The sequence below is a fragment of the Crocuta crocuta genome, unplaced genomic scaffold (genome assembly GCF_008692635.1).
Source record: "Crocuta crocuta isolate KB4526 unplaced genomic scaffold, BGI_CrCroc_1.0 scaffold619, whole genome shotgun sequence".
Classification (NCBI taxonomy): domain Eukaryota; kingdom Metazoa; phylum Chordata; class Mammalia; order Carnivora; family Hyaenidae; genus Crocuta; species Crocuta crocuta.
Window position 1 is genome coordinate 1334421 of NW_027533395.1, and position 26896 is coordinate 1361316.

The 26896-nt window shown below is 45.6% G+C and overlaps 2 protein-coding genes across 8 annotated transcripts in view; both read right to left on the reverse strand.

The window, feature by feature from the left end:
- Positions 1-1347, reverse strand: part of KCNIP2 (potassium voltage-gated channel interacting protein 2) — a 19798-nt gene extending 18451 nt beyond the window's left edge. For all 7 annotated transcript variants that reach the window (XM_077748413.1, XM_077748418.1, XM_077748414.1 and 4 more), the window contains exon 1: positions 1058-1347. In XM_077748413.1, coding sequence (XP_077604539.1) covers positions 1058-1130 — 73 coding nt within the window. In that variant the 5' untranslated portion in view covers positions 1131-1347. The remainder of the gene's footprint in view (positions 1-1057) is intronic.
- Positions 1348-3827: 2480 nt separating this feature from the next.
- The window catches only part of ARMH3 (armadillo like helical domain containing 3), a 170625-nt gene continuing 147556 nt past the window's right edge, over positions 3828-26896 (reverse strand). The window contains exons 25-26 of the mRNA XM_077748423.1: positions 6922-7038; positions 3828-4683 (exon numbers count right to left, since the gene is read on the reverse strand). Coding sequence (XP_077604549.1) covers positions 4591-4683; positions 6922-7038 — 210 coding nt within the window. The 3' untranslated portion in view covers positions 3828-4590. The remainder of the gene's footprint in view (positions 4684-6921; positions 7039-26896) is intronic.

Here is a 26896-nt window from a genome sequence, read left to right on the forward strand (position 1 = left end):
CCAGAGCTTCTGACTTTGGGTCTGGAGGGGAAGCAAGGGAGGGTGTTTTCCTTCAGGATTGGGTGAAGTTCTTTCTGGGAGGGCGGTTGAGGGTTAAAGGAGCTTCAATTGAAAGAATGATCTGAGTACTTTTGCAGGGGGCAGGGCAGTGACCAAACACTAGCCAAATCTTCCCCACAAGGGCCAGGTGACGTTTCCGGGAGCCAGGCTGGGCAGCTGGACAGTGGAGTCCCTCCTTGGGTCCACCTGGTCTGTTTGTGAAAAAAAGTGGGGGGAAAGTGGTGGGCAGTAAAGGCGTCCTTCTGCACCAGGAAGCCAGAGAGGCAGCAAGGGTAAGACACATCACAGACACAGAATCCCATTGCAGACATTACCACTTGAAAGTCCACAATCAGCATGAAAGGCCAAATATAATCTGCATAGTCTCACAATCACAAAACACAATACAACCTACTTTAACAAATGCTCGCACCAGTAGTTTCAGAGTCATAAAGTGTCACAGGAGACCTACCACCATAAAGTGAAGTCCTGACCATTCTGATAGTCACAAGCCACTTCATACGGAAGCACACACTCCAAGCACAGAATTGCACACAGAACAGAGACACATGGTCAAAACAACTACATTTGTAAGCTTCCGACACAATGTCGCTCAAACATCTGATAAGATCATACAATCGCACAGCCAACAAAATCACACTCACCCTGTCACCGAGCCTAGGGCACATGGCAACCAGCCGAGGGAGACTGTGCTCGCAGGCACACACAGAGACACACAGAGACACACACAAAGAATGACAGGCGCTCACGCACGTAACACCTCCCACTCCAGACACTCTCCTAGCTTTGTGTCACACACGCCCACACCTGCTGCCTCTCCCCACCTGCCTGCTAGTCCCCCCCAGGGGACCCAAGGCTTTGAACCCTCGGTGTCCTGCTGCCCAGAACAGGAGGGTGCCTGGGAATGGGGCAGAGTGTGAGTAAGGGCCTGGCCAGGGTCAGAGAGGCTTAAGGGTCTGGGGGGGGGGGGGGGGGGGGGGGGGGNTCCCTGACTCACCTGTGAGCTGGTCATAGGATCCATCCAGGTCTCGGGAATCGGACAAACTCTCCTTGCGGCCCTGGCCCCGCATGGCCCCCGGCGCCCCCGTCCCGTCCCGCCTGGGCCGTGGGAGGGGGCGCCGGGTAGCCAAGATAGGGTGCTCACACGGCGCCCCCTGGCGGCGTTGCACGCTGTCTGGGCTGGGGCTGAGTCTGGAATGGGCTGGGGTCCCGCCTGGGGTCCCGCCTGGGGTCCTGGGGCAGGAGCGGGAAGCTTGGGCAGTAGGTGAGCGCAGAGCCGGAGGCAGAGCGGAGCTAAGCACAGAGCTGGAGCCAAGCCGCCTCTCTCCTCCCGCCCCCTCCCCGCGGCTGTCACCGCCGCCTCCCCCCTTTGGCGCTGCCGGGATTGGCTCCCCCTACCCCCGCCCCCTCCTCTTAGCAGCTTGGGGGAGGATCCCGGTGAAAGGGTGAGCTGGGAAGTGCGGGGAGGGAGACTAGTTCTACAGCAACACTACCCCCTAAACCTGGAGCTGTGGTTCCTGATGGTGGAGGAGGGAGCAGGGCCCGTAAGGCCCCACGGTGAGGAATCCCCTGCTCCCAAACCTTCAGGCACTCCTTCCCCCACCATCAGCATGGGCCAGGGTAGGTGGGTAAGCGCTCTGTCCGGTCAGTCTCCACGCCAGCCCCTATTTTCTATGTGGTTCTCCTCCCAAGTGTGGGTCTCTGTGGCCCCCTACCAGTGCCCACCTTGCTCGGAGGGGGTTAGGGATGAAGAGCAAAGGTCAACCTAGCCTCTATCAGGCTCATCTCAGGACAAAGGTCTCTCGTAAAGACCCCAACCCTCACCCACTGCAGGACCTGATCTCCCGGGCCCCCTTCGCGGTGAGGGTGCCTTCTCAGCGATCTAATGACCTCCATTGGACCACTGAGAAGAACAGGAAAACAAGACTTTCCCAGGACTTCTCTTGTTCTTTTGTTCCTTTTTTTTCCTTTTCAACTTGGCGGCCCTTCTCTGGTCAACTGCCCTGTTCTAGATTCCTTTTGTTTTGCAGATATGAAGTGACTGAGTGTGGATACTGGTGAGGATACAGAGTGGGTAAGAAATGCCTTTGTTATCAGGCTCCCTTCCCTTAGAAGGATTAGCTCGTTTCCTGAAGCCAGGAGCCATCACAGACCTGGGCTGCCTCCAGCTCCCAGAAACAGCTACTGAGTGACTAAGCCTCTTTGACCTTCTCTGGGCTCTTTACTGGCCTCCTAGCCCAAGAGCCCCCAACCCACCAGAAGGAAGGGGGGGACAGTGTCTGGTGGGCCTGGGTGGCGTGGTGGTAGTGTTCCGTGTGTCCTCCCCTCTGCCCAATGGCTCCTCTGGAGGAATGACCTCCTGAAAGTGACAGCTTCAGCTAAAGTGACCCCAGCACATTTAATGTCTTCAACCAGATTTAATTTCCAAGCACTTGATTCAATTAACTCAGCAGGAATTGTGGAAGTTCAGGAGTGAGAGGGGGACAAGCAGCTAAAAGGATTGTCTTTGGGAGCAATGCCCTGCTTCTAGCTCTCCCCTGGCTCTGGAAGGTCCCTCACAGACACAGCATAGCCGCTGGGACACGGACAGAGCATGGGCAGCTCCTTTTATGGTCGAATGCTAGGAAACGATGGGACTCCGCTTTGGAGTTCTTAGAACAGGTATATATGCAAATGGGCTAAGAGATGGGCCTTTACAATGGAAGGCAAGGAGGCCTTCGCTACAGCTTCATGGCCTTGTTCACTTCATAGGCAAGGAATCCACAGGCAGCGAAGGCAAGGGAGGCTGCACCTGTCTGAACCTAAGTGGCTTCTACCAGGGCCGGGAGACTTAGGAGGAGAGTGAGGGTAGGCAGGGGTCTTTGGGAAATGAGTTCTGAGTAACAGAGATGAAGAAAAACAAACAAAAGACACTAAAAAGACTGTCCCATACAAATCCATTTTTAATAACTTCAACTTGCTACCAGCTTCCAGCTCCAGCTCCTCCGGGGTTTATCACTGTGGAGAACACTAACTGCCCCAGGCTGAGCTACCCATCCAGTGACCAGATGACCCAGCCCCTGATCTCTTAGGAATCTGCATCTGTTCATGGCAGCATGCTGGTGGGTCCTCTGGAACTAGTGCATTATCTGCTCAGCGCTGGAGCCGGAACTCTGGTGCCCAGGGAAGGCAAGTGTCCTACAGAGCCTGGAAGCTAAGCGGAACAGCAGCCAGGGAGGTCCCAGCCCTGCTCTCACTGCTGGGTCCATGCACTTACTCCCAGAGTCTTCTTATGCTGCCTGTTCCCCACCAGCCTGAGGGCTTTAGAAAGTGCTTTAGAAGGGGGGTGGAGAGGGGTGGTGCATCTCGGACCAGCAGCTACTTGGAAGGCAGCAGTGGGGTAGGGAAAGCCTACAGTAGTCCCACGGGGCCTGTCCAGAGGAGGAACCATGGGCCAACTTCCCAATGGCCAGGAGACTTGCCTGTGGCTCCGGCCAGAACACGAGTAGACAGAATGGCCTCTCCAGGATGCTCACCTGGCCCCTTTCAGATGGAGGGCACCCTGCCTCCCAGCAGCTCTCTCCCTTCCAGGCACCAGACCACAGCAGGAACAGATTCCTCCCTAGAGGAAATTCTTAGGCAGGCTGGATGTAAACAACAGCCGGGTGAGGGGGTGGAACACGTGGAGGGGAGCTCAGCAGAGGCAGGAGAGGCTTCCAGAGGAGAAGGTGACTGGGGAGGTGGGGACGCTGCTGGAAAGGGAACCAGCAAAGTAGGCACCTGAGGGCTCCAGAAAACCTGTCAATGTTTATTTCACACACACACCCTAAAGACAGTTTAAACCAGGTTGAAAATGAAAAGCTCAGGTTGTGACCCTATGGTGCTGATGAGTCAATGGGTTGGAAGGCAGGGGAAAGCTAACAGGCACTCCTGGTGCCAAGAATCAAATCCAGAAAGTGGTGGCTGGACAGCAGGGCACTGGTCTCCCAGATGGAGAAGGCAGAAAAGGTCCTCCGTTCCTACCCTACCTTGAGCTGAGCTAAGGGTCCTCATGACTGGACAGCGTGCCACCAAGGGCAGGGGACACAGATTTCAAGCTCAGCTCAGCCCTGGGCCCAAAGAAAGCAGAGCTGGCTCCACCTACATCTGAGAGTTGGTCTGTTTTCAGACGCCTCAGAGAGCCACAGCCCGCAGGAAGCTGGCCTCACCCTAAGACTTGCCCCAACAGCCCCTGAAAGGCAGGCAGCAGCCACAACTTGTAATCTCCGTTGAAAATGTGAGGGGGTATCCAGGGAGCCCATGCTGGAAGTCCCCACATTCTTGAAGGCTTCTCCCTGTGCCCACCCAAACCCTCCCCAAATAAGAGTACCCCTGCTTTGCCCCTCCTGGCCCCTGCCGTCCAGATCCACCGAAGCACGGCCTTCACCAAGAGAACTCGGTCTCTGTGTTATTCTCCAGCCTAGGGGACAGCCCCTCTCCCCGCAGTCCCCCTCCAGCCCGGGAGCCTCGCGTGGGTAAGGGCAGTCGGCAGCTGCTCAGATACGCGTGGCCTCAGGAGATAGTGGAGAACTCCTTGAGCAGGACTTCCTGGCTGAGTGTGTGGAAGGCCAGATTTCTCCTGACGTTGGTGCTAATGGATCGAACCTGGGAAAGGGTGGGGGAAGGTAAGAGGGCACAGGCAGAGAGAAAACAAGGAGAGACTTGGTTACAAACAACAGAGGGCAGTGCCCGAGGGACAAGGCCAAGATGCAATGCTACAAGTTTCTCTCAGGAAATGAACCCTTAACAGCTATCATCCCTGCAGGCAAGTGAGCAAATAGTTCCATGATAAGCTGGTAAGTGGAAGAAAGCAGGGCTGAGAGACAGATGTGAGAAGAGCAGGAGGGCACCTGAGGAGAAGAGAGCACCGGCAGGGAAGGAGGGTGAGGGCAGGCCTCTGTCCTTGCCTCAGCCTTGCAGAGGGGGACTGGTCTGGTCAGTGGTCTGATAGAGGAGGAGAAAATGAGGCCAGAGAATGCATTTCTCATTTCCTCACTCTCTCTCTGTATCTATCCACTTTCCTGGCTTGGAAAGAACACCTGGAGACACAGCCCCCGTCTGGCACTGATGGCAGGAGGACGATCCCCAGAGGCCAAGGACCAGGAGCAGGTCATACAGCTTGTGAGTCCCAGGCTTGGAAGCAGGACCCTGGTTTCTTAACTGCCAGTCCGGCACAGAGAATACCATACCACAGAGAAGCCCCCCGGCTTCAAAGGGGTGTCTGCGGCATACCGCTGCTGTGTCCCCACTGCTCCCCTCACGCTCCCTCCCCACAGATGGAGAGCCCTGCAGGAAGCGCTGCCTGTGTCAGTGGGGAAAGGACTGTGGAGAAGGGGTCAAAGGGCCCAACTCTCTACTCTGAGTGGGTTCTAGGAGGAATCCAGCACGCTCTGGAAGGAATGCTCTTCATGGGAAATGGAAGTGAATGCTGTATGAGAGACAAAGCGGTGGAAGGAGGAGAAAAAGCATGTGTATCTGTCCTGGGCCCCAAAGACCAGGGAGCTTTCCTTCAGTTTCTGCTTAGCTACGGGAAACATAATGAAGCCATCAGGTAGGAGGCAGAGGCAAGGGCCAACAGCGGGCGGCTCTGGCTCATCAGCTCCAAGCCCAACCAGACCCTCTTCGCTCCCTGGTGCCAGGGGTACAGATACAAGGAGAACAGAGTCAGGTAGAGGCTAGTACCAAAGGGTCAGAGGCAGAGAGCTCCCCTAACTCCTCCACAACCTTTTTCTCTCCAATGACTTACTCTCTTTGTGAAGTCTAGGCTCCCAGTAATCCCCCACAGCAACTTAAAGACTTGCCACAAGTATATGTGACCCCATAAATATACTCCACTCTGCTTGCTACCTCTTTATATTAATGGCTTCCCTGCTTCCAACTCACTCACTTGCAGAGCAGATCTCCCTTGCCCTGGTGAAGCCCAAAATCTCAGGAATCTCAGGTCCAGTTCAGAGTAGGGCTGTGTCTCGCATAAGACAGATCATCTACCACCCAGCACCTTCCGCACAAATTTGGCGTGGGGAGGTAAAAGCTGGGCTGAGGGGAGTTCTGCCCCAGCAGTGGGAGGGCTGAGGTGACGGGAAGCAGGTGCAGCGTGTTCTGGTCTCAGCCCCCAGCCACGGCATTCACGTACAGCCAGGCTGGTGGAGCGGCAGGGCTGACACCGGCAGGCCCCGGTTTTCTGAGAGCAGCTCTGAGCAGAGGTCAGGAGAGAGACCACCAACGGGGAGAGCCCAGGTCTGTGGCAGGGCTGACTGGGAGGTGGAGGAGGAGGCAGAGCAAATGCTCACTGGCTCCAGGTGGCCAAGGGTGGGGGCTGCAGGAAGCTGAGTGACGGGAAAGTGGGGGTAGGGGAGAGGAGTGAAGACTGGAGAACTGGATCGGGAGGGCACTTGGACCAGGAGCCAGGGAGGAATTTAGGAAGAAGTGACTGCATAAGGAGGAGAAGAATCAATGACTCCCATTAGCTGCTTGGAGGACAGGATAAGGAGTAATGAGCCAGAGCTGCCACTGGGAACACACGTCAAACCCCAGGCCCAGCTGGAGCTGTGCAAGGGCCGTCTCCATGGCTGCAGGAGCGAGATGGGCAATGCCGCCTCAGGCTTCTCACACTTCCCCGCTTGGCACCAGCACCCTGGGGAGTATCTTCTCTCGCTGCCTGGTCCTGGACTGCTTTAGGAGACAAGGCGCACACCCAATCCCAGCAGACTCCTCAAGTCTTACTTCATCAGCCTTTGGCAAACTGTGATTGTTCCCTCGGATGCCCACCTGTGCGGTACAACACACCGGCTGGGAAAGGGCCCTCAGGAGACACAGGCGGGGATGGAGGTGCGGCAGACTCACCAGCTCCTTGAAGAAGGCAGCTTCCTTGTGCTGCTCCGAATAGCGCTCATACTGGTCCAGGCCATCCTGCAGCTTCAGTGTGAGTGTGTCATAGTTGGCTCGTACAACCTCCAGCACCTGCGGGAGGTCAAAGGCCAGGCAGGGCTTAGGCCATTCAAACCCCAGGTCTCTTGGTCCCCAGGCCCCTCTGGCTGCCCTATGGGGTTGGATTCAATCTGGGGCAACACCTCCAAGAGACCATGCTTACTACTTATCACCCAGAAAAAAGCCTGGCCACAGAGCAATTTCTCAGGTTTCGGGGACCATTTTCTAATCTCCTCTATTCCTGGCTTTTCCTGACCCATCCAGCCCGGCCTCCAGAGCTGTTTACTCTGGGTGTGGTGAAGAGCACAAGAAGAAGTGCAGAACAGTGGGTGTCTCGGCCCAGCAGTGTCCCCAGACCACAAATGTGCTCCCAGCCATATTCTGCAGCTTTCTTTGGCCAGGCTGTCACAGTTGCTGAGTAAGATTTTGCCAATAGCTCCTTCCTTTTCCCTTTCTGGGAACCACATTTCTTCAGTCCCGGGATGTTCCTCGGCACCATCTGCCACTTGTTTTCAGCTCTCAATGCCAACTCAGTCTTCCTATCCACTGCCTGGATCGAACTTTTGGGCCTCCCAGCCTTGTGATGTAGGGCACACTTTCTTGACTAAGCTAAAGCCAAGTGCATCTTTTGTTCTGATGAGGGGTCTCTCCCCTTCCTCTATCTGTGGGAGTGGGGTGGATTCAGACCTCCACTGACTCCAGGAACCTTGGATCTCTGTGTTTCCAAAAGGAAGTTCTGATGTGACTTCAGTTGATAAGATCATGAATCAAAGCCAAGGACGCTCAAGGAGAAAGGCACTACATTCAAGTTAGAAAAGAGCTGGGCAGAAAGGAGAGACCAGGAGATGGAATGACTGTTCACTGCGGTACTCGGGGTGGTAGCTATTTTGCAACTTGACCTAACTAGGGAGGGAAGTCTATGACATTATGGAGAACTCCCAGCTCAGTAAGGAGTTTGGGAGGAATGAGTGAGGCTTACTTTTTTTTTTTAAGTTTATTTATTTTGAGAGAGAGAGAGAAAGAGAGAGAGAGAATCCTATGCAGGTTCTGTGCTTTCAATGCAGAGCCCAACTTGGGGCTTGATCTCCCAAAGAGTGAGATCATGACTTGAGCTGAGATCAGGAGTCGGACACTTAACCGACTGAGCCACACTGGCGCCCCAAGACTTAATTCTAATAGAAGGTAGGGCAGGATGAAGGAAATAAGCTAGAATCAGGACTGGTCAGAGGGACTGAGGATGGCCTCCTGAAGGGCACAGAAGTACCTCTGGGAGGTTCTCACCAATTCAATCTCGTGCCAGGGCACATGTCACTTGATAGAAAACACTTCTGCTTGCCAAGAAATTCTGAGGGGAGAGTACAGATGGAGAACACAAGGAGGGCTTGTGTCCTCAAGTTTGTGGGGGAAGGGACAGCTAAGGCAAAGGTCTGGCCTAGGCTCCAGGCTCAGTCTCCTTTCCTCCCGACACCCAGTTCCTCAAGGTTACCCTGCCTGGCTATGTCCCACAGACCCTATTATGTACTGGCTCCTTTGCTTCTAATTCCACTTGTCAGCTCTGTCAGCAGGACCAGTTATCAGCAATGGCTGTCACTCACAAAGTAACCCAGCTCTATCATGCATGTGGGCTGTGCCTGTGGCTGAACTATCTATCGCCAAGGTCTTGGCTCAGAAGTGAATGGCTCAAACCCTCCAAAAAATCAAAACTCCAAGATGGAACTGGGCCCCCAGCAACCAGGCAGAACAGGATATTCCATGCTTTCTCTAATCCCGAACTCTGGGCAGCCTCAGCAATGCCTATGAGCCAGTATCCTGGGCTCAGTCTTCCCTAAGGGGTATCAGGTTTGACAAATACCAGGCTAAAGCCAATTCGAAGACGAAGGTGCACCATGTCAGAGATGCTACATACTGAGAGCCTCAGGCCTCAGGCAATGCTGCCTTGATCACCTGGGCTTTTCCTCTTGCCATGGCCAAGTGGAAGGTCTAGAAACAGATATTTTTCATTCCCAACAAAGTTGGCTTTTTGGCAGAAGAACTCAGTTCTATTTCTTAAAGGAAGGCGAAACAGAGAAGGCCTTTGAACTATTGGCTCCTTGGAAGAAAACCAAAGCCTTGGCTGAACTCAGTGCATGATCTCAACTCTCCTCTTGTCCAGACTTTACTTCTTTTCTTTCTTTTTCACAGGGGCAAGATGCCTTTCAGTTCACCAACTTCTGCCATTTCCTGCCCTCATCACCTCTCTTAGATTTCCAAGACAAGAAGATATTCTAAGTTCAAGTCTGGACTCCTGCCCATTTGGGGCTTTGGAACATGAGGGCTACTTCCTATTCTGCGACTTTGCTTTCTGGAGCTTCAGACTTTAGGAACATGTCCCATTTGGGCCTCACACTGGCCTGGGATGTGGCAGAGGGCAGCAATGAGGCAGAAGACAATCTCCCAGAGTGCTTGTGTCTAAAGACCTTAGGCTTTATGATTTGCAGCCTCAGTCTCTGGCTTCCTGGCCACTCCAAAGTTACCTCCTAGGCTGAGGTCCCTCCCCAGTCCATCAGGTAACAGTCTATTTCCCAAGTGCAAGCCCACCTTCTTTCATCAGCTGCCGGGCTTGTGGGCTTCCTAGAGCCATGTCCATCATCTCAGCTCCAGGCAGGTTCAAAGTCAGAAAAGCACTGACCAGCCACATGTTCTCTAAGGAGTCCTTACACCCTCATGTATGGCCCTCAGTAGACAGGAGCCTGGGTGCTGGCAAGGGACCAGATAGAAAAAGAACTGATTGGAGCACCTGGGTGGCTCAGTTGGTTAAGCCTCCAACTTCGGCTCAGGTCATGATCTCATGGTTTGTGGGTTCAAAGCCCGTGCTGGGCTCTGTGCTGATGGCTAGCTCACAGCCTGGAGCCTGTTTCAGATTCTGTATCTCCCTCTCTCTCTAACTCTCTCCTGCTCACGCTGTCTCTCTCTCTCTCAGAAATAAATAAAACATTAAAAAAGAAAGAAAACTGAACTGAGAATCCCACTCTTACTATGGATCTCAGACAATTTACCTAACCTTTTTGAGCCTCAGCCCATTTCTCTCTATAAAACAGAATTTGAACTCACCTTCCTAAAAGGACATGGAGTAAACATTTTGATTCCTAAAAGTAACATACAACTGATAGGAACACTATCACCCCAGCGGGTATACAGCTACCTGGACAGCTCCTGGGACTCGAGAGTAACTGTCTTCACAGCTCAGGAAGTACTTACCTATTTCAAAATAACCCAAAGAGCCTATGTGCATGAATAATTCTTCACCACAAAGGAACATCTTCTGGATTTAAGTGGAAGACACAAAATGGCCTCAGTTTCAAAGATTCTATACCCTCTCATTTGCCTTGAAACGCTTTGCCTCAGGTGAGAGAAGAATAAACTGGGGATTTGGGGGCAAACTTAAACCCCTCCCCTGGAGTCTCTAGAGAAAAAGCACCTGACATAGGCTTTAAGGCTCGAGAGACATTCTGGTCCCAGATCAACCACTAGCAAGCTATGTACACTTAGCTACATCACTTAATCTCTGAGCCTCACTTATCCTACCTATACTATAACCTGATATAAGGATATATAAGCTGATATAAGGATGACATGAAATAACTGTCCAATGTCTTGCACATAAGGAATAGTCAGTAAGTGCTTACTAACTTTACAATGCAAAGTTATTTCTGGCAACAATAGGCTTTTGGTAGTTCTTATCCCCAGATAGTTCTAACCATAAACCAGGAGCTAGGGCCTTGCACATCTTCATTCAGATTCTGGTAAAGAAAAAACCTAATTTCTCTATTCCATATAAAAGCAGGTTTTCCATAATGATCCCACCATCCTGAATGTAACTTGCAATGTATCAACCAGAAGTCAGAGAATGTTCAGTCCCCACTGCCTAACAGTGTTGGTGTGGTGCAAGGGAATACAAGTTATACTAAAGAAAAACTGAGCAGAGATGCTCACAGAGGCCAGTTTTGCATAATACAGGTTGTGAAGCTCTTGGCCACATCAGGATCAGGAGGGAGAAAGATCCCAGTGCACAAAGTTAGTGCAAAATTGCTGATAAGGTTTCACACACACATACACACCCCTTCTCCAAGCACATATGATAGGCATTCCCTATAGACTATTCAGTAGCCTGTGCATCATATTTTTAGCAGAGCCTTTGAAATGGGAAATAACTTCTGGCCTAATGACAGCAGCAAAGGAGAATCACAAATGGAAAAGTTCTTGGCAATGGCTATCCCATCTTGAGGTCAGAGGGTTTGCCTTGTTCCTGAAAAATTGCTTAGTCTCAAATCTCTGATGGATTGCATTCCCAGAATGAGAATTAGCAGACAACTAAGTAATAGGATGTGACCTGACAGCAAACTTGTATTCACTGCCTTCTTAATCTGAACTGACATCTACAGCATAACCTATTTGGGGAGAGTATGTAAGGCTGCCACCAGCCTGGTCCCAGCCAGGGCAACATGCAGGCCTTCCTAGAACCAGGCTGCCAAATGAGGATGAAACCACAAGATGCCCATAGAGATACTTAGAGACATTTTACAGAATAGGAAATAAACATGGAACCTATCAAGATTGCAGTGGGATGTAATACAAAGAGGCTACAGAGGGGCGCCTGGGTGGCTCAGTTAAGAATCCGATGCTCAATTTTGGCTCAGGTCATGATCTCATGGTTTGCTGAGTTCCAGCCCTGCACAGGTCTCTGCTCTGACAGTGTGGAGCCAGCTTGGGATTCTCTCTCCCTCTCTCTCTCTGTCCCTCCCATGCTCTCTCTCGCTTTCTCTCTCAAAATAAACTAAAAAAAAAGTTTTTGTTTATTTTTTGTTTTTCTGAAGAAAGAGGCTACAGAATTACAGAAACCTGGAATCAAATCTTGGCATCATCATTTAATAGTTAGAGGACCTTGACCGAAGCTTTAGTTTCTTCATCTTCAAACAGTCATCATCATACCATTTTCTTAGAATAATATGAAGATTAGAGATAATATATAAAATAAAAAACATAAAATATAAATGATAAGATCTCACCAACAGAAGGTGCCAATGAATGAAGGTTATTGAGACTAAAACAAAACAAGAACTGGAAATAGAAAATACTTGGTGCAGGGGTGCCTGGGTGGCTCATTCAGTTAAGTGCCTCACTCTCAATCTCAGCTCAGGTCATGATTTCATGGTTAGTAGGATCGAGCTCCACTCTGCACCCACAACACACAGCCTGCTTGGGATTCTCTCTCCCTCCGCCTCTGCCTCTCTACTGTTTGCACTCTCATGTATGTGTGCTCTCTCTCTCTTGCTCTCAAAATAAATAAACTTAAAAAAAAGGAAAATACTTGATATATTTAAAAAAGATGAATCTGGTGGCTGAAGAGCAGATGGGAGGTCTGGCATCATCATTAATATATAAGAACAGTGGTATGGAAGGCAACCTTACCTCCTTTTGCCAATGTTACCATGGTGACAGACCATAGAAATAACAGTTCTGGAAGAAACCTTTGAAATCACCTACCTAATCCATGGCCCTCATTTCACAGATGAAGAAACAGATGTCGAGAAAGATTGTAAGTTATCCAAAAACACAAAGCAGGGATTAGACAACAGAATTTTCTGACTCCCAATCCAGTGCTCTTCCTGTATTGGCAGGCTAGTTTAACCTGAGGCACATTCCTTAGTTTACAGGCTAAACTTAATCTTTCAGAGGACATTCAAGGAATTCAAACTCACTCCTAAGAAGTGGGAAGCACAAACTGTGGAGAGCTGTAACCCGGTGAAAGCCTGGCTTGACGTTTAAGTTTTCATTATTAGCAGGTCCCTCAGGGCTCCAGGCTTGTCAATTTCCACCACTAGAAGTGGAAGATTCTGCTCAGCCCTGCTGTCATCGGTATCAACCACCACCCGAACCTTACAGACCCCTCCAAACTCATTATCAGCAAAGTCTAGTTTCGGTTGCTATTTTAATTACTTAGTATTAAAGTTTCATTGAGAAGCTTGAAATACAAAGGTCTTTAATCTTCAACTGGACTTCTTTATTATTTTTTGTAAAGTTTATTTATTTTGAGAGAGAGAAAGAGAGAGCATTGTGTAAGCAGGGGAAGGAGAGAGAGAGAGAGAGAGAGAGAGAGAGAGAGAGAGAGAGAGAGAGAGAGAGAGAATCCCAAGCTGACAGAGTAGAGCCCAATGTGGGGCTTGAATTCACAAACCCTGAGATCATGACCTGAGCCAAAACCAAGAGTTGGACCATCCAGGTGCCTCTCAATTGGGCTTCTTTGGCAGCAGCCATCAGGTGGTCTCCAGGCTTGGGGTGGCTGGAAATGAATGCCTTCTACCACGTGACCTTTTTCTTTTTTAAAAAAGTAAACTCTGTGTCCAGCGTGGGGGGTTGAACTCGTGATTCCGAGATCAAGAAATCTTGATCTCAGGGTCACAAGTTGCAGACTCCACTGACTGAGCCAGCCAGGCATCCCAGAATACATTCTACAATGAATGCTCATACCTCAAGGCCAATCTTCCATTCTCTAAAAGAGACTGTAGCCACTCTGTTCCCACTTCCATACCTTGTGTTTTAACCCTGCCAAACCCCCTACTCATAGAAAAATTAATCTCTGGATGATTTGAAACAGATAGAGTAGTTATAAGGAGGAAAGATGATAAAGGCTTTTTAGAGGATTTTCATGATAATCTCCATCTATCTCTCCCAATGGACTCTGGCCATTTCCTCTATTTCAGACGTTTATTCACTAGTTAGAGAATATGATTTTTTTGGCTCCATTTTCTTCCCCCACAAAGCAAGAAAAGACAGCTGGAGAGATCAAGCTCTGAAGCCACAAAGGTGAGCATCCCCAGCCATAAGCCTGCATATTGCCTTTGCTTCTCCCTCCCATCAGTTAGAAGCAGTTGACCGGATACTGCTTATTATACAAGCTGATGGTGGAGAAAAAATGAAGGAACAGCAAGTTGTTGGGAAATGAAGTTCATCCCTCACAATGGCTCTAGACTTGGGACAAACCTACCCTGGTACTCAGAGAACCAAGAAGGTCTGAATGAAAAGGTTTGCTCTCCATCCCACCGCTCTAAACTGTTCACTGCTCTAGTGTAATGTCTTATCTTTAAAGAAACAGTGCTGAGCAGAGTAGGTCTCCAACAACAGACAGTGGGAAATGGGCTGCTAGAGGGGAGAGAAATGGTCAAGTAGCTGTGGACATTTTTTTTTTTTTTGAGAGAGAGAGGAAGGGAGGGAGGGAGGCAGAACACACACGCATGTGCTCACACTAGCAGGGGAGGGACAGAGAGAGAATCTCAAGCAAGCTCCACGCTCAGCACTGAACCTGACAGGGTGGGGGAAGGGGGGCTGGATTCCATGACCAACTGTGAGCTGAAATCAAGAGTAGGGCACTTAGGGGCGCCTGGGTGGCTTAGTCGGTTGAGCGTCCGACTTTCGCTTAGGTCATGATCTCGCGGTTCGTGGNGAGTAGGGCACTTAACTAACTGAGCGCCCAGGCCCCCCTGCAGGCAATTTTTATGACAGATGCGACTAAGCCCTCCCTCTCATTGTCCATGAAAGAACAATGGAAGTCGAACAATGGAAGTCAAACACGGTACTTCTCAGCCACCCAGGCTGAAACCTTTTCCCTTTTACCCAGTACATTTCCTCAAACTCAAAGGAAGATATCCTTTCCCCTAAAAATGAGAATGACTGACTCAAGTCATTGCCTAGCTCCCTTTTCTGAATTTGTTGTAGGGCTGAAATGCTCTGTAAAATTTGGAAAGAGCTCTGAAGAGAAATTGGAGGTCAGATCCTTCATTTTTTGCCGGAAGGACGTAATCTAGCCTCTTATCTTTCCTCTACTTTCCCCAAACCGTACCTTTCCCAGTACTGGTGACATGTCTCCTAATGAGGGATAACCCTCTCTTCTCCCAGAAGCAATAAAGGCCTGGCCCTAACCTTACAGTTTCACCGGTGTTAAGGACAGTTGGCAGTGGCACTCTCACAGTTAAGTGGTGCTCTGCTCCGTGCTGGACTGCATGGAAGTGGAATTCTGATGATAAAGAAGCAAAAAGACAATTCTTCCTCCTCCACAATCTGCATTTAGTCTTCCAAATTCAAGACTAGCTAAACAAGAAGCACTGCAAAGATGTTCTCCAAGTAAAGACCTTGCTGGGTCACTACTGGATCTAGTTGTGCTTAGACCCTGAAGAAGAGTTTCAATGAAGAGCTAATAATTTTCAAAATAACATAGTTAGAATGTATGGCTCTATTTCACACATATGTGGAATTTAAGAAACAAAACAAAAAACAAAGGGGAAAAAAAAGAGAGACAAATCAAAAAACAGACTCTTAACTAGAAAGAACAAACTAGTGGTTACCAGAAGGGAGGTGGCGGTTGGGTGAAATAGATGCAGGATATTAAAAAGTGCACTTATCTTTCTATTTTTTATTTATTGTTATTATTCTTAAATGTTTATTTATTTTTGAGAGAGAGAGAGCGAGCCAGAGCATGAGCAGGGGAGGAGCAGAGAGAGAGAGGGAGACACAGAATCCAAAGCAGGCTTCAGGCTCTGAGCTGTCAGCACAGAGCCTGACGTGGGGCTCAAATGCACAAACCGTGAGCCCCACAGGCTTAAGCTGAAGTCAGACGCTTAACTGACTGAGCCACCCAGGAGTCCCAAAAAATGCGCTGATCTTGATAAGCACTGAGTAATGTATGGAATCGTTGGATCACTATATCATACACCTGAAACTAACAAAACACTGTATATTAATTTAAAAGAGTATGGCTCTAGGGGCATCTGGGTGGCTTAGTCAGTTAAGCGTCCGACTTTTGCTTAGGTCATGATCTCGCGGTTCGTGGGTTCGAGCCCTGCGTCGGGCTCTGTGCTGACTGCCAGCTGGGAGCCTGGAGCCTGTTTCAGTCTGTGACTCCCTCTCTCTCTGACCCTCCCCTGCTCACGCTGTCTGTCTGTCTCTCTCTCTCCTAGAAATAAATAAAACATAAAAAAAAAAATTTTTTTTTTAAAAGAGTATGGCTCTAGAGTCAGCCTGCCTGGACTCCTCCTAGGTCCACCACTTATTAGGAGGGTAGAGCTGGGTGAACCTCAGTTTCCTCATCTGTAAAATGGAGATTATAATAATGTTCGTTAGAGAGAGCTGGTTATGCAGATTAAATAAGGCAATAGATATAAAGTCCAAGCATACTACTTGATACACAGAGAATGCTTCATTATTATCATTATTCTCTTTCATTTTATTTACTTGTTTTTTTATAATTTAAATTTTTAAATGTTTTATTTATTTCTGAGAGAAAGAAAGAGAGACAGTGTGAGCAGGGGAGGGTCAGAGAGAGAGGGAGGTACAGAATCTAAAACAGGCTCCAGGCTCTGAACTAGCTGTCAGCACAGAGCCCGACGTAGGGCTCGAACCCACGAACTGTGAGATCATGACCTGAGCCAAAGTCAGACACTTAACCGACTGAGCCACCTTAATTCTCTTTCATTTTAATATAACTCCACAAATAACTGTTTTTAGAACCTGAAATTCCAAGTCCTGCCATAAGTTAGCAAATTCTTTCCTCCCTCACTTTCTGGAACAAATATGTCTTCTACAGGCTCCTCAAAGAGGGATTTCCTATGGTGGAAAGAACACACTACTTTAGAGTTCATGCATTAGTAGGTGTAGAAAGGTAGAGTGGCAGGCCCTTTCCTGGAAAAACAAACATGCTACTACCACCACTGATTTCTTTACAGAAACTGTCACAGCAAAATTCTTAGCACCCTGGAGGAAGAGACCCACGGTTACATTATAGACTCTCCACAATGCCTAACAGAGTCCTAAGAAACAGTAAACATTCAACATGCTTGTGGACTAATTTAGTAACACTCAGGCCCAACCAAAAAGGAAAGGAATTTCTCAAGGTCACACAATAAGATTAGAGTCAGGCCATCACAGTACACCCAGCGCTCTTCCCAGTATTTGGATAGGCTTCTAAAGCCCTCATAGCCAAGTCCTGCCTTTAAGGGGCTAATAAGCAAAATGGGGACTCAAGATAAACCACAGCAGGAGGACACACCCACAGGCATACTGCATACAGGATGGAGCCAGCGGTGCTAAGTGTGATTTGGAATCAGCTGCGAAAATGACCAAGGAATGAGTGGCCCGGCTGAAACAATGTCACACCTTTTAAAACAGGGAAAATAGGAAATCCAAGATCTCTTCTATTTTGTCCACCACTTCCTCCACTTTACATTCACTGCATCAGTTAATTCTACGTACAAAACTGTCCACCAATTTAGCAGGGACCCTGAGACAATAGCCACAGAGAGGGCCATTAGTTCTGACAGCTGTGTGACAGGCACCGACAGCTTAGGCACCGTCAGGTCCTATCGCATGAGGAACAGACTGCTCAGGTTCAGCCCTGATGCTGAGAAAATAAGTCCTGCACAAAAGATGGGCAAAAGGTTAAAAGGGTAGGAAAGAAAGTCACTTTACTTCCCAAACACACAATCTACAGTTTTAATTTCTCAAAAATCAGGTTTGAGCCATTCTAAAATGTCCTTTCGAGGTGTGTTCAATTTAGCAATGAATTTCAACTACCCAAATTCATCTCAACTGTGCAGGGTACTCATTAGATAACTGTCGAAAACAATCTAGGCAGATAGATACACACTGCGATCTTTGAAGAGCCAGGTTCAAAGTCTTGGTGAGTTATTTTCAGCACTTCTTTGCATACAGTAACTAACAGATTTGCATCTCAGAAGATGAGAAGAAACAAATAGGTTCAGGGACTCCAAGACTAACTAGTACCCAGAGAAGACAGGGTTTACTTCCTTCAGACACTGTCTGCTTAACCTTCTCTTATATAAGGCAAAGCTTGTCCATCTAGACATGGCCTGAAAGGAACAGAGTGATCAAGCACATGGTTAAAAGGACAAAATACCAGCTACATAAGAGCTTCATGCTTCAATTCTCCATGCTGTTTTCAGAGATTTGAGGGTGAGCCTGTGTAAATGATCAGTGTAAGGCTGGCATCTGGGCCCAAGAATAGAAGGGGAAAATGAGGTAAGGGAAGAGATACCTTTTAATGGATTATATAAAAAATATTAAATGCTTACTATATATATTGTTTCCAATATCTATTCAAGACTCTCCCCTCTAGTGACCGAGAGAAGAGGAAGGAAGAGAATGAGGTAAAATGGGACAATATATATGAACAGTTAATGCAAGGGAAGGTTCTCCAAAAAGTGAGGGAAATTTAACAAAATCATGTGAGTAACTCCGGGTATACTGTAATTTTTAAAAGTAGTTCAGGACTTCCACTCTCAGTCACGATGGAGTAACTGAGAACTGTGAAAGATAGAACTTTCTTCAGACACTGGACAATGGGGAGTGTAGGACAGGTATCTGGAGAGATTGAGGTGAGCATGAAGGTCTTGCTGGGCTACAGAGTCACACGGGATTTCAGGAGGCTGAGGCGACTAGAACTTGTAGGCAGACTATGGGAGGAGGCAGTGAGAAAGAAAAGAGCTTCAGAAATTTGCATAGTGTTCCCACTGTGTTGCTGATACTAAGGATTGCATGTATAGGGCAAAACTCAATCAGATCAGACCAAAAAAGTTGGAGAATCTGTAGGCTCACACGGCTGAGAGGTGTTTGAATTTTGACCGACCAGAACAAAAAGCACCTGGGGAATACCCCGGGCATTGAGGGAGACCCCAGAGCAGTCACCCCTCAGTACTAGAACTAAACTAGCCCTAGAGTAAAGGCTACTCTGAACCTATTCAAACAAAGATTATAAAGAAGTTTCATGTATGAATTTGGTCAAAAGGTACAAACTTGCAGTTAGAAAATAAATAAGTACCGGTGAATACAGGTGACATGGCTACACGGCATATTTGAAAGTTGTTAAGAGTGAATCCTAAGAATTCTCATCACAAGGAAAAAAAAAAACATTTTTGCCCTTTCTTGGGTACCTATATGAGATGGATCTTCACTAAACTTACTGTGGTAATCATTTCATAATATATGCAAGTCATGCCATTATGCTCTACACCTTACACTTATAAGGAGTGTATGGCAACTGTATCTCAATAACTAACACTGGGGGAGGGGAGGAGGTGGAGATCATGACAAAATCAAGGAAGTTTCAAATGGACCATGCTGTTCCAGAAAGAATTTATCTTTCTTCCCGAACAAAGTCCAACACTGTTTAATAAAGACAACAAAATCTAGCACTGAACTGCATAACATTCACAATGCCTAGTACCCAATAAAAAATCACCTGAAATGTAAAAAACAGGAAAATGTGACTCATAGCCAAAAGAAACAGACCCAGAAATGAGATACTGAAATTGAAAGCAAGGTCATTTAAAGAGCTATTATAAATATGTTCAAGTTATTTTAAAACATCCGTGAACACAATAAGGAGCAAAATGGAAGATATAATGCACACCATAATAAAATTGCTGAAAATTAGTATTAGAGAATATTAAAAGCAGGCAGAGGGAGAAAAATAGATTGTGAATTCTTCTTTTTTTCCTTCTGTATATATTTTTTTTGTCAGAAACTAAAGAAACCAGAAAATAATAAAATGCTCTCTGTGCCCCCCAAGAAGCCACTGTTAACCTAGAATTCTATATCCAACAAACACATCCTTCAGAAAAGAGGGTGAAATAAAGATCTTTTCAAGCAAACAATCTGAGAGAATGTATTGCCAACAGTCCTGCACTACAAGAGTTGTTAAAAGAAGTCCTTTTGGTAGAAGGAAAACTATGTTATCTGGATCTATAAATAGGAATGAAGGAATGGTAAATACATTGATAAACATAAAATACTTCTACATACATTTAAAAATGAAGAAAAAGATAATTGACTCTTTAAAGCAAAAAAAAATAGTAATGGGGGAATTTCCATGTCTGTGTGGGCTCCCCCATATACTTATGTCCACTATTAAACTTGGTTTTCTCCTGTTCAAATACAAATAATAATAATAGCAATGCATTATGAAATGTATAAAACCTAGAAGAATAATGTATGACAACACTAATACAAAGGAAAGGAGGGGACAAATGGAAATATATGATTGCAAAGTTATTACATGTTACATGGAGTCATAGGTATTATTTTGAAGGTATATTGTGATAGGTTAAAGAGCAACCACTAAAAAATAAAATGAAGAGTTACAGCTAAAAAAGTCAAGAGTGGACATAAAATGTAATACTAAAATAGACCTAGTTAATTTAAAAAAAGGCAGAAAAGAAAATAATGAATAAAGAACAGGTGAGAGAAAAAGAAAAAAAAAGCAAGACAGCAGATTTTAACTAAGCTATACTGACAAATAAATTAAATGTAACATTTCAATGAAAAGACAGAGATTGTCAGATTGGACATAAAATTAAGACCCAACTATAGGCTGTCTAAAAGAAATTCACCTAGGGGCACCTGGGTGGCTCAGGCAGGTAAGCATCCGACTTCAGCTCAGGTCATGATCTCACAGTTCGTGAGTTCAAGTCCCATGTTGGCCTCTGTGCTGACAGCTCAGAACCTGGAACCTACTTCAGATTCTGTCTCCCTCTCTCTCTGCCCCTCTGCTGCTCACTCTCTCTCTCTCAAAAATAAACTTTTATAAAATATTAAAAAATAAGGGGCGCCTGGGTGGCTCAGTCGGTTAAGCGTCCAACTTCGGCTCAGGTCATGATCTCACAGTTCGTGAGTTCAAGTCCCATGTTGGCCTCTGTGCTGACAGCTCAGAACCTGGAACCTACTTCAGATTCTGTCTCCCTCTCTCTCTGCCCCTCCCCTGCTCATGTTCTGTCTCTGTCTCAAAAATAAATAAACTATAAAAAATATTTTTAAATTAAAAAATTAAAAAAATTTAAAAATAAAAATATTAAAAAATAAGTAAATAAAAGAAATTCACCTAAATTCAGCTCAGGTCATGATCTCGGGGTTCCACGAGTTCAAGTTCCACATTAGTTCATATCCTCAGTTCGGAGGCTGGTTGAGATTCTCTCTCTCTCTTTCTCCCTCTCTCTCTCTCTCAAAATAAGTAAATAAACTTAAAATAAATTCATGTAAAGACACAGATAGGTTGAAAGTGAAAAGATGGAGAAAAATATGCTTCTGAAGACACTGATTAAAGTAGAATTGCTACATTAACATCTGAAAAAGGAGAGCTCAAAACAAGGAATAGTATCGGGGCGCCTGGGTGGCTTAGTCGGCTAAGCTTCCGACTTTCGCTTAGGTCATGATCTCGCAGTTCATGGGTTCGAGCCCCGCGTCGGGCTCTGTGCTGACTGCCAGCTCAGAGCCTGGAGCCTGTTTCAGAGTCTGTGACTCCCTCTCTCTCTGACCCTCCCCTGCTCACGCTGTCTCTCTCTCTCTCTCCTAGAAATAAATAAAACAAAAAAACAAGGAATAGTATCAGGAGTAAAGAAAGAAATTTTGTAATGATAAAGGGGTCAGTTCATTACAAAGGCAATTATATATATATATATATATACACGTGTGTGTGTGTGTGTGTGTGTGTGTGTGTACACCTAATAAGAGAAAACATCTGGAGGAAGCATAACTGACAGAACTAAAGGAAGAAATAAGAAAGTCTACTATTACAGCTGTAAGTTTTAATACTTCTCATAACTGATAAAACAATTAGACTGAAAATCAGTGAGGACAGAAGATTTAAACATTACCAATCAAACTGACCTAAAGTCATTCATAGAAAATTCTATTCAACAATAGCAGAGTATACATTCTCTTAAAATGTACACAGAATTGGGAAGCCTGGGTGGCTCAGTCAGTTGAGCACCTAACTCTTGATTTGGGCTGAAGTTATGATTCCAGGGTTGTGAGATCAAGCTCCAAGTTTGGCTCTGTGCTGAACACAGAGCCTGCGTAAGATTCTCTCCCTCTCCCTCTCCCTCCCTCTCTCTCTCTCTCCCTCTCCCTCCCACCCTCTCTGCCTCCGACATGTGCATACTCTCCCTCTCAAAAAAAAAAAAAAAAAATGCACACAGGAACATTCAACAGGACAGACCATACACTAGACCATAAAACAAATATCAACAAATTTGGAAGAACTGAAATCAATTACATGGAGTATATTTTCAGTCTACCAAAGAATTAAATAAGAAATTAATAACAGAGGGGCTCCTGGGTGGCTCAGTGGGTTGAACAACTGACTTCGGCTCAGGTCACGATCTCGCAATCAGTGAGTCCAAGCCCTGCATCTGGCTCTGTGCTGACAGCTCAAAGGCTGGAGGCTGCTTCAGATTCTATGTCTCCCCCTCTCTCTGTCCCTCCCCTGCTCACACTCTGTCTCTTTCTCTCTTTCAAAAATAATAAACATTAAAAAATTGTATTAAAAAAAGAAATTTATAACAGAAATTTATCTGGAAAATCCCCAAGGGGCACCTGGGTGGTTCAGCCAGTTAAGGGACGACTCTTGGTATGATTCAGGTTGTGATCTCAAGGCTGTGAGATGAGCACCAAATCGGGCTCTTGGCTGAGCATGGAGCCCACTTGAGATCCTCTCTCTCTCTCTCTCTGCCCTTTCCCTACTCGTGTGCACTCTCTCTTTCTCTCTCAAAATAACAAATTAAAAAAAAAAATCCCCAGAGACACCTGGGTGGTTCAGTCGGTGAAGCGTCTGACTTTGGCTCAGGTCATGATCTCGCAGTTTGCAAGTTTGAGTCCCTCATTGGGCTCTCTGCTGTCAGCGCAGAACCCATTTTGGATCCTCTGTTCCCCTTTTCCTCTGCCTCTACCCCACTTGCTCTCTCTCTGACTCTCTCTCTCTCAAAAAATAAACACTGGGACACCTGGATGGCTCAGTAGGTTGAGTATCTGCCTTGGGCTCCGGTCATGATCTCACTGCTTTTGAGTTCGAGCCCTGTGTTGGGCTCTCTACTGACCCTCATTGGAGCCTGCTTCAGATTCTGTCTCTGTCACTCTATCCCTCCCCTGCTCGTGTTCTGTCTCTCTCTCTCTCTCAAATATAAAGTAAAACATTAAAAATTTTAAAAATATATAAATAAACAAACATTTAAAAAAATCCCCAAATAGGGGTGCCTGGGTGGCTCAATTGGTTAAGTGTCTGACTTTGGTTCAGGTTATAATCTCACAGTTTGTGAGTTCAAGCCCCACATCAGACTCCTTGCTGTCAGTGCAGAACCCATTTTGGATCCTCTGTCTCCCTCTCTCTCTGCCTCTCCCTGGCTCTTGTGTTCTCTTTTTCAAAAATAAATGAACATTTAAAAAAAAATCCCCAAATAATGGGAAAAAAACAACACATTTCTAAATATCACTAAATAAATGAGAAAAGACTATGAAGTGAATGAAAATGAAAACACAACATGGCAAAATTTGTAGGATGTTGCTAACACAGGGGGAACTTATAGCACTAAATTTTTATATTAGAAAATAAGAGGGGCGCCTGGGTGGCTCCGTTGGTTAAGCATCCAACTTCGGCTCAGGTCATGATCTCACAGTTTGTGGGTTCGAGCCCCGTGTCAGGCTCTGTGCTGACAGTTAGCTCAGAGCCTGGAGCCTGGTTCAGATTCTGTCTCTCTCTCTCTCTGACCCTCCCCTGCTCACACTGTCTCTCTCTCTCAAAAATAAATTAAAAACATTAAAAAAAAAGACAAAAAAAGAAAATAAGAGGGGCACCTGGGTGGCTCAGTCGGTTAACTATCTGACTGTTGGTTTCAGCTCAGGTCACGATCTCAGTTTCAGGAGTGCAAGCCTCGCAGGGTCTCTGCATTGTCAGTGAGGAGGCTTCAGGGGATTCTCCCTCTCTCTGCGTCCTCCCCCCGCCCCACTGTCTCTGTGTTTCCCAAAATAAATAAATAAAAAAAGAAAACCAGAATTAGTGATCTAAGTTTCTACCTTAAGAAATCAGAAAAGAGCAAATTAAACCAAAGCGAATAGAAGGAAATAACAAAGATAATCATATAAATCAATGAAACAGAAAACACAAAAACAACATTAAAATGAACAAAACTGAAAACTAATTTTCTGGGAAGATTAATAAAATTGATAAACCTATAGCCGGGCTGGTCAGGAATGAGAGAGGAACATACACATTACTCATCATGTATGATAAATCTTACAGGCATTTGAAAGAAAGCAGGATATGGGGCGCCTGGGTGGCTTAATCGGTTAAGCGTCCGACTTTTCGCTTAGGTCATGATCTCGCGGTTGGTGGGTTAGAGCTCCGCATCGGGCTCTGTGCTGACTGCCAGCTCAGAGCCTGGAGCCTATTTCGGAGTCTGTGTCTCCCTCTCTCTCTGACCCTCCCCTGCTCACGCTGTCTCTCTCTCTCTCTCTCTCTCCTAGAAATAAATAAANAAAGCAGGATAGGGGCGCCTGGGTGGCTCAGCTGGTTAAGCATGGATCTCGATCCTGGCTTTGGTCATGATCTCATGGTTCGGGAATTTGAGCCCCGCATTGGGCTCTGCACTGACAGCATGGAGCCTGCTTGGGATTCTGTCTCCCTCTCTCTGCTCCTTCTCCACTCACATCCTCTCACCTTCTCTCTTAAAAATAAATTAAAAAAAAAAAAAAGAATAAAGGGTATATGTGGATAAATTATACCAATAAATTTAACAACCCAAATTACTGAATAACTTCTTGAAGACATAAATTACTAAAACTGTCTCAAGAACAAGTAGAAAACCTGACTATTCCTAAGGCTATTAAAAAAACAACTAGTAATTAAAATGCTTCCCACAGAAGTATACCAATATATACAGTTTTACTTTGAAATATATAAAAAAATTAAATAGGTTGATGGAGACCCAGTCTATGGATCAGTTATGTGATAAAATATAGTAAAGTGTAAATAATAGAATCTAGGTGGTTTTTACCAGTATTTGCTATATAATTTTTTATCTTTACTGTATGTGGCAAGTTTTTCATTATAAAATGTTAGGTAAAAAATTCTTCTCACAGGCTGGATCAGTCAGTTGAGCATCCAACTCATGAGTTTGGCTCATGTCATGGTCTTTTGGTTCATGGGATGGAGCTCCACATCAGGCTCTGTGCTGACAATGTGGAGCCTGCTTGGGATTCTCTCTCTCTCCCCTTCTCTCTCTGCCCCTCCCCTGCTCTCTCTCTCTCAAAATAAATAAATAAACTTAACAAAAAAATTCTTGGGGCGCTTGGGTGGCTCAGTCAGTTAAGCGTCCAACTTCAGCTCAGGTTGATCTCATGGTTCGTGAGTTCAAGTCCCACAGTGGGCTCTATGCTGTCAGCTTGAGCCTGAAGTCTGCCTCAGATTCTGTGTCTCCCTTTCTCTCTGCCCCTCCCTGACTCACACTCTGTCTTTCTCTCAAAAAATGAATAAACATTAAAAAACATTTTTTTAAATTAAAAAAAAAAAAAAAAGATTCTTCCCACAAGGGTAACTCTAGACCCAGATGCCCTCACTGGTTAATTCTATTAATCAATTGAGCAAGAAATAATACCAATGCTACATAAACTTTTTTTTTTACCACAAACTTTTTGAAAATGGAGAAAGGAAAAAAATAAAATAAAATAAAAATAGAGAAAGGAATATGCCCCTGTGGTAGGGTCTAAGAAAAAAGAAAAAAAAAACAAAACCTCAAGGCAACCTGGTTATATGTGTATGTGACATCCCTCACCACCTTGTAACAGGTGACCACTTAATCAGACTACATGTTTGTATGTTAGCATATATGGGAGACAAAAAAACAAAAAATACATAAAAACTACGCCACATGGAGTTTGGGGATCAGTTCTTTGGGTACAAATCCAACTGTGCAGTGCCGGCAGGAATAAAGTTACTTCCTGGAAAGGAAATCTTCAGTGTCAGGACTCTCTGTGTGAGAATCCTGCTACACCCCAACTTATTTTATAGGTAGCATTACTGTAATACCAAAACCAGACAAAGACATCACAAGAAAACAATGTAACTAACATCCTGATGCAAAAATAATCTACAAAATATTAGCAACTTAAATTCTGCGATGTATAAAATAATAAGTAATATATCATCATGATCAAGAGGGGTTTACTCCAGAAATGTAAGGTTAAGTTAATATTAAAAATCAATCACTGTAATTCTATATCAGAATAAAGAGAAAATCCTGGCTGGCTCAGGTAGAGCAATGCAACTCTTGATCTTAGGGTTAAAGTCCAAGTCACAGATTGAGTTTAGAGATTACTTTTTTAAAAACCCAAACTTAAAAAAGACAGAGTAAATCCTTATAATCATCTCAATATATGCAGAAAAAGCAAAATTCAATATCCATTCATGATAAAAAAAAAAATTCTCAGTAAACTCAGAATACAAGGAAACTTCCTCAACTTAATAAAGGGATTCTATGAAAACTGACGGCTAACATATTATTTAATGAGGAAAGACCAATTGCTTTCTCTTGAAAACCTGAAAGAGATGTCTACTCTTACCACTTCGGTTTTTTACTGAAAGTCCTACCCACTGCAATAAGGAAAGAAAAAGCAATCAAAGACATACAGAGTTGAAAGAAATAAAACTGAATTTATCAGTATATATGACTGTAAGCACAAAAAATTCTAAAGATTCTAAAAAAAGAATAGATGAGTCTACCAAAGCTTCAGGTAAAAAGGTCAATATAAAAGTATTCTATTTCTACACACTATAAAAACATTGGAAATCAAAATAAAAATACAATTCATATAACATAAGAAACTAAATAATTGGGGATAGACTGAATAAAATAGGTACAAAGGGTATGCTAAAAAAACTAAAAAAAAATTGATGAGAAAATTTAAAAGATCTCAATAAATGGAGGGATATATTATGTTCATGGATTGGAAAACAATATTATTGAAAGTTCGATTCTCCCAAGTTCATCTAGAGTCAATGCAATTCCAATCAAAATCT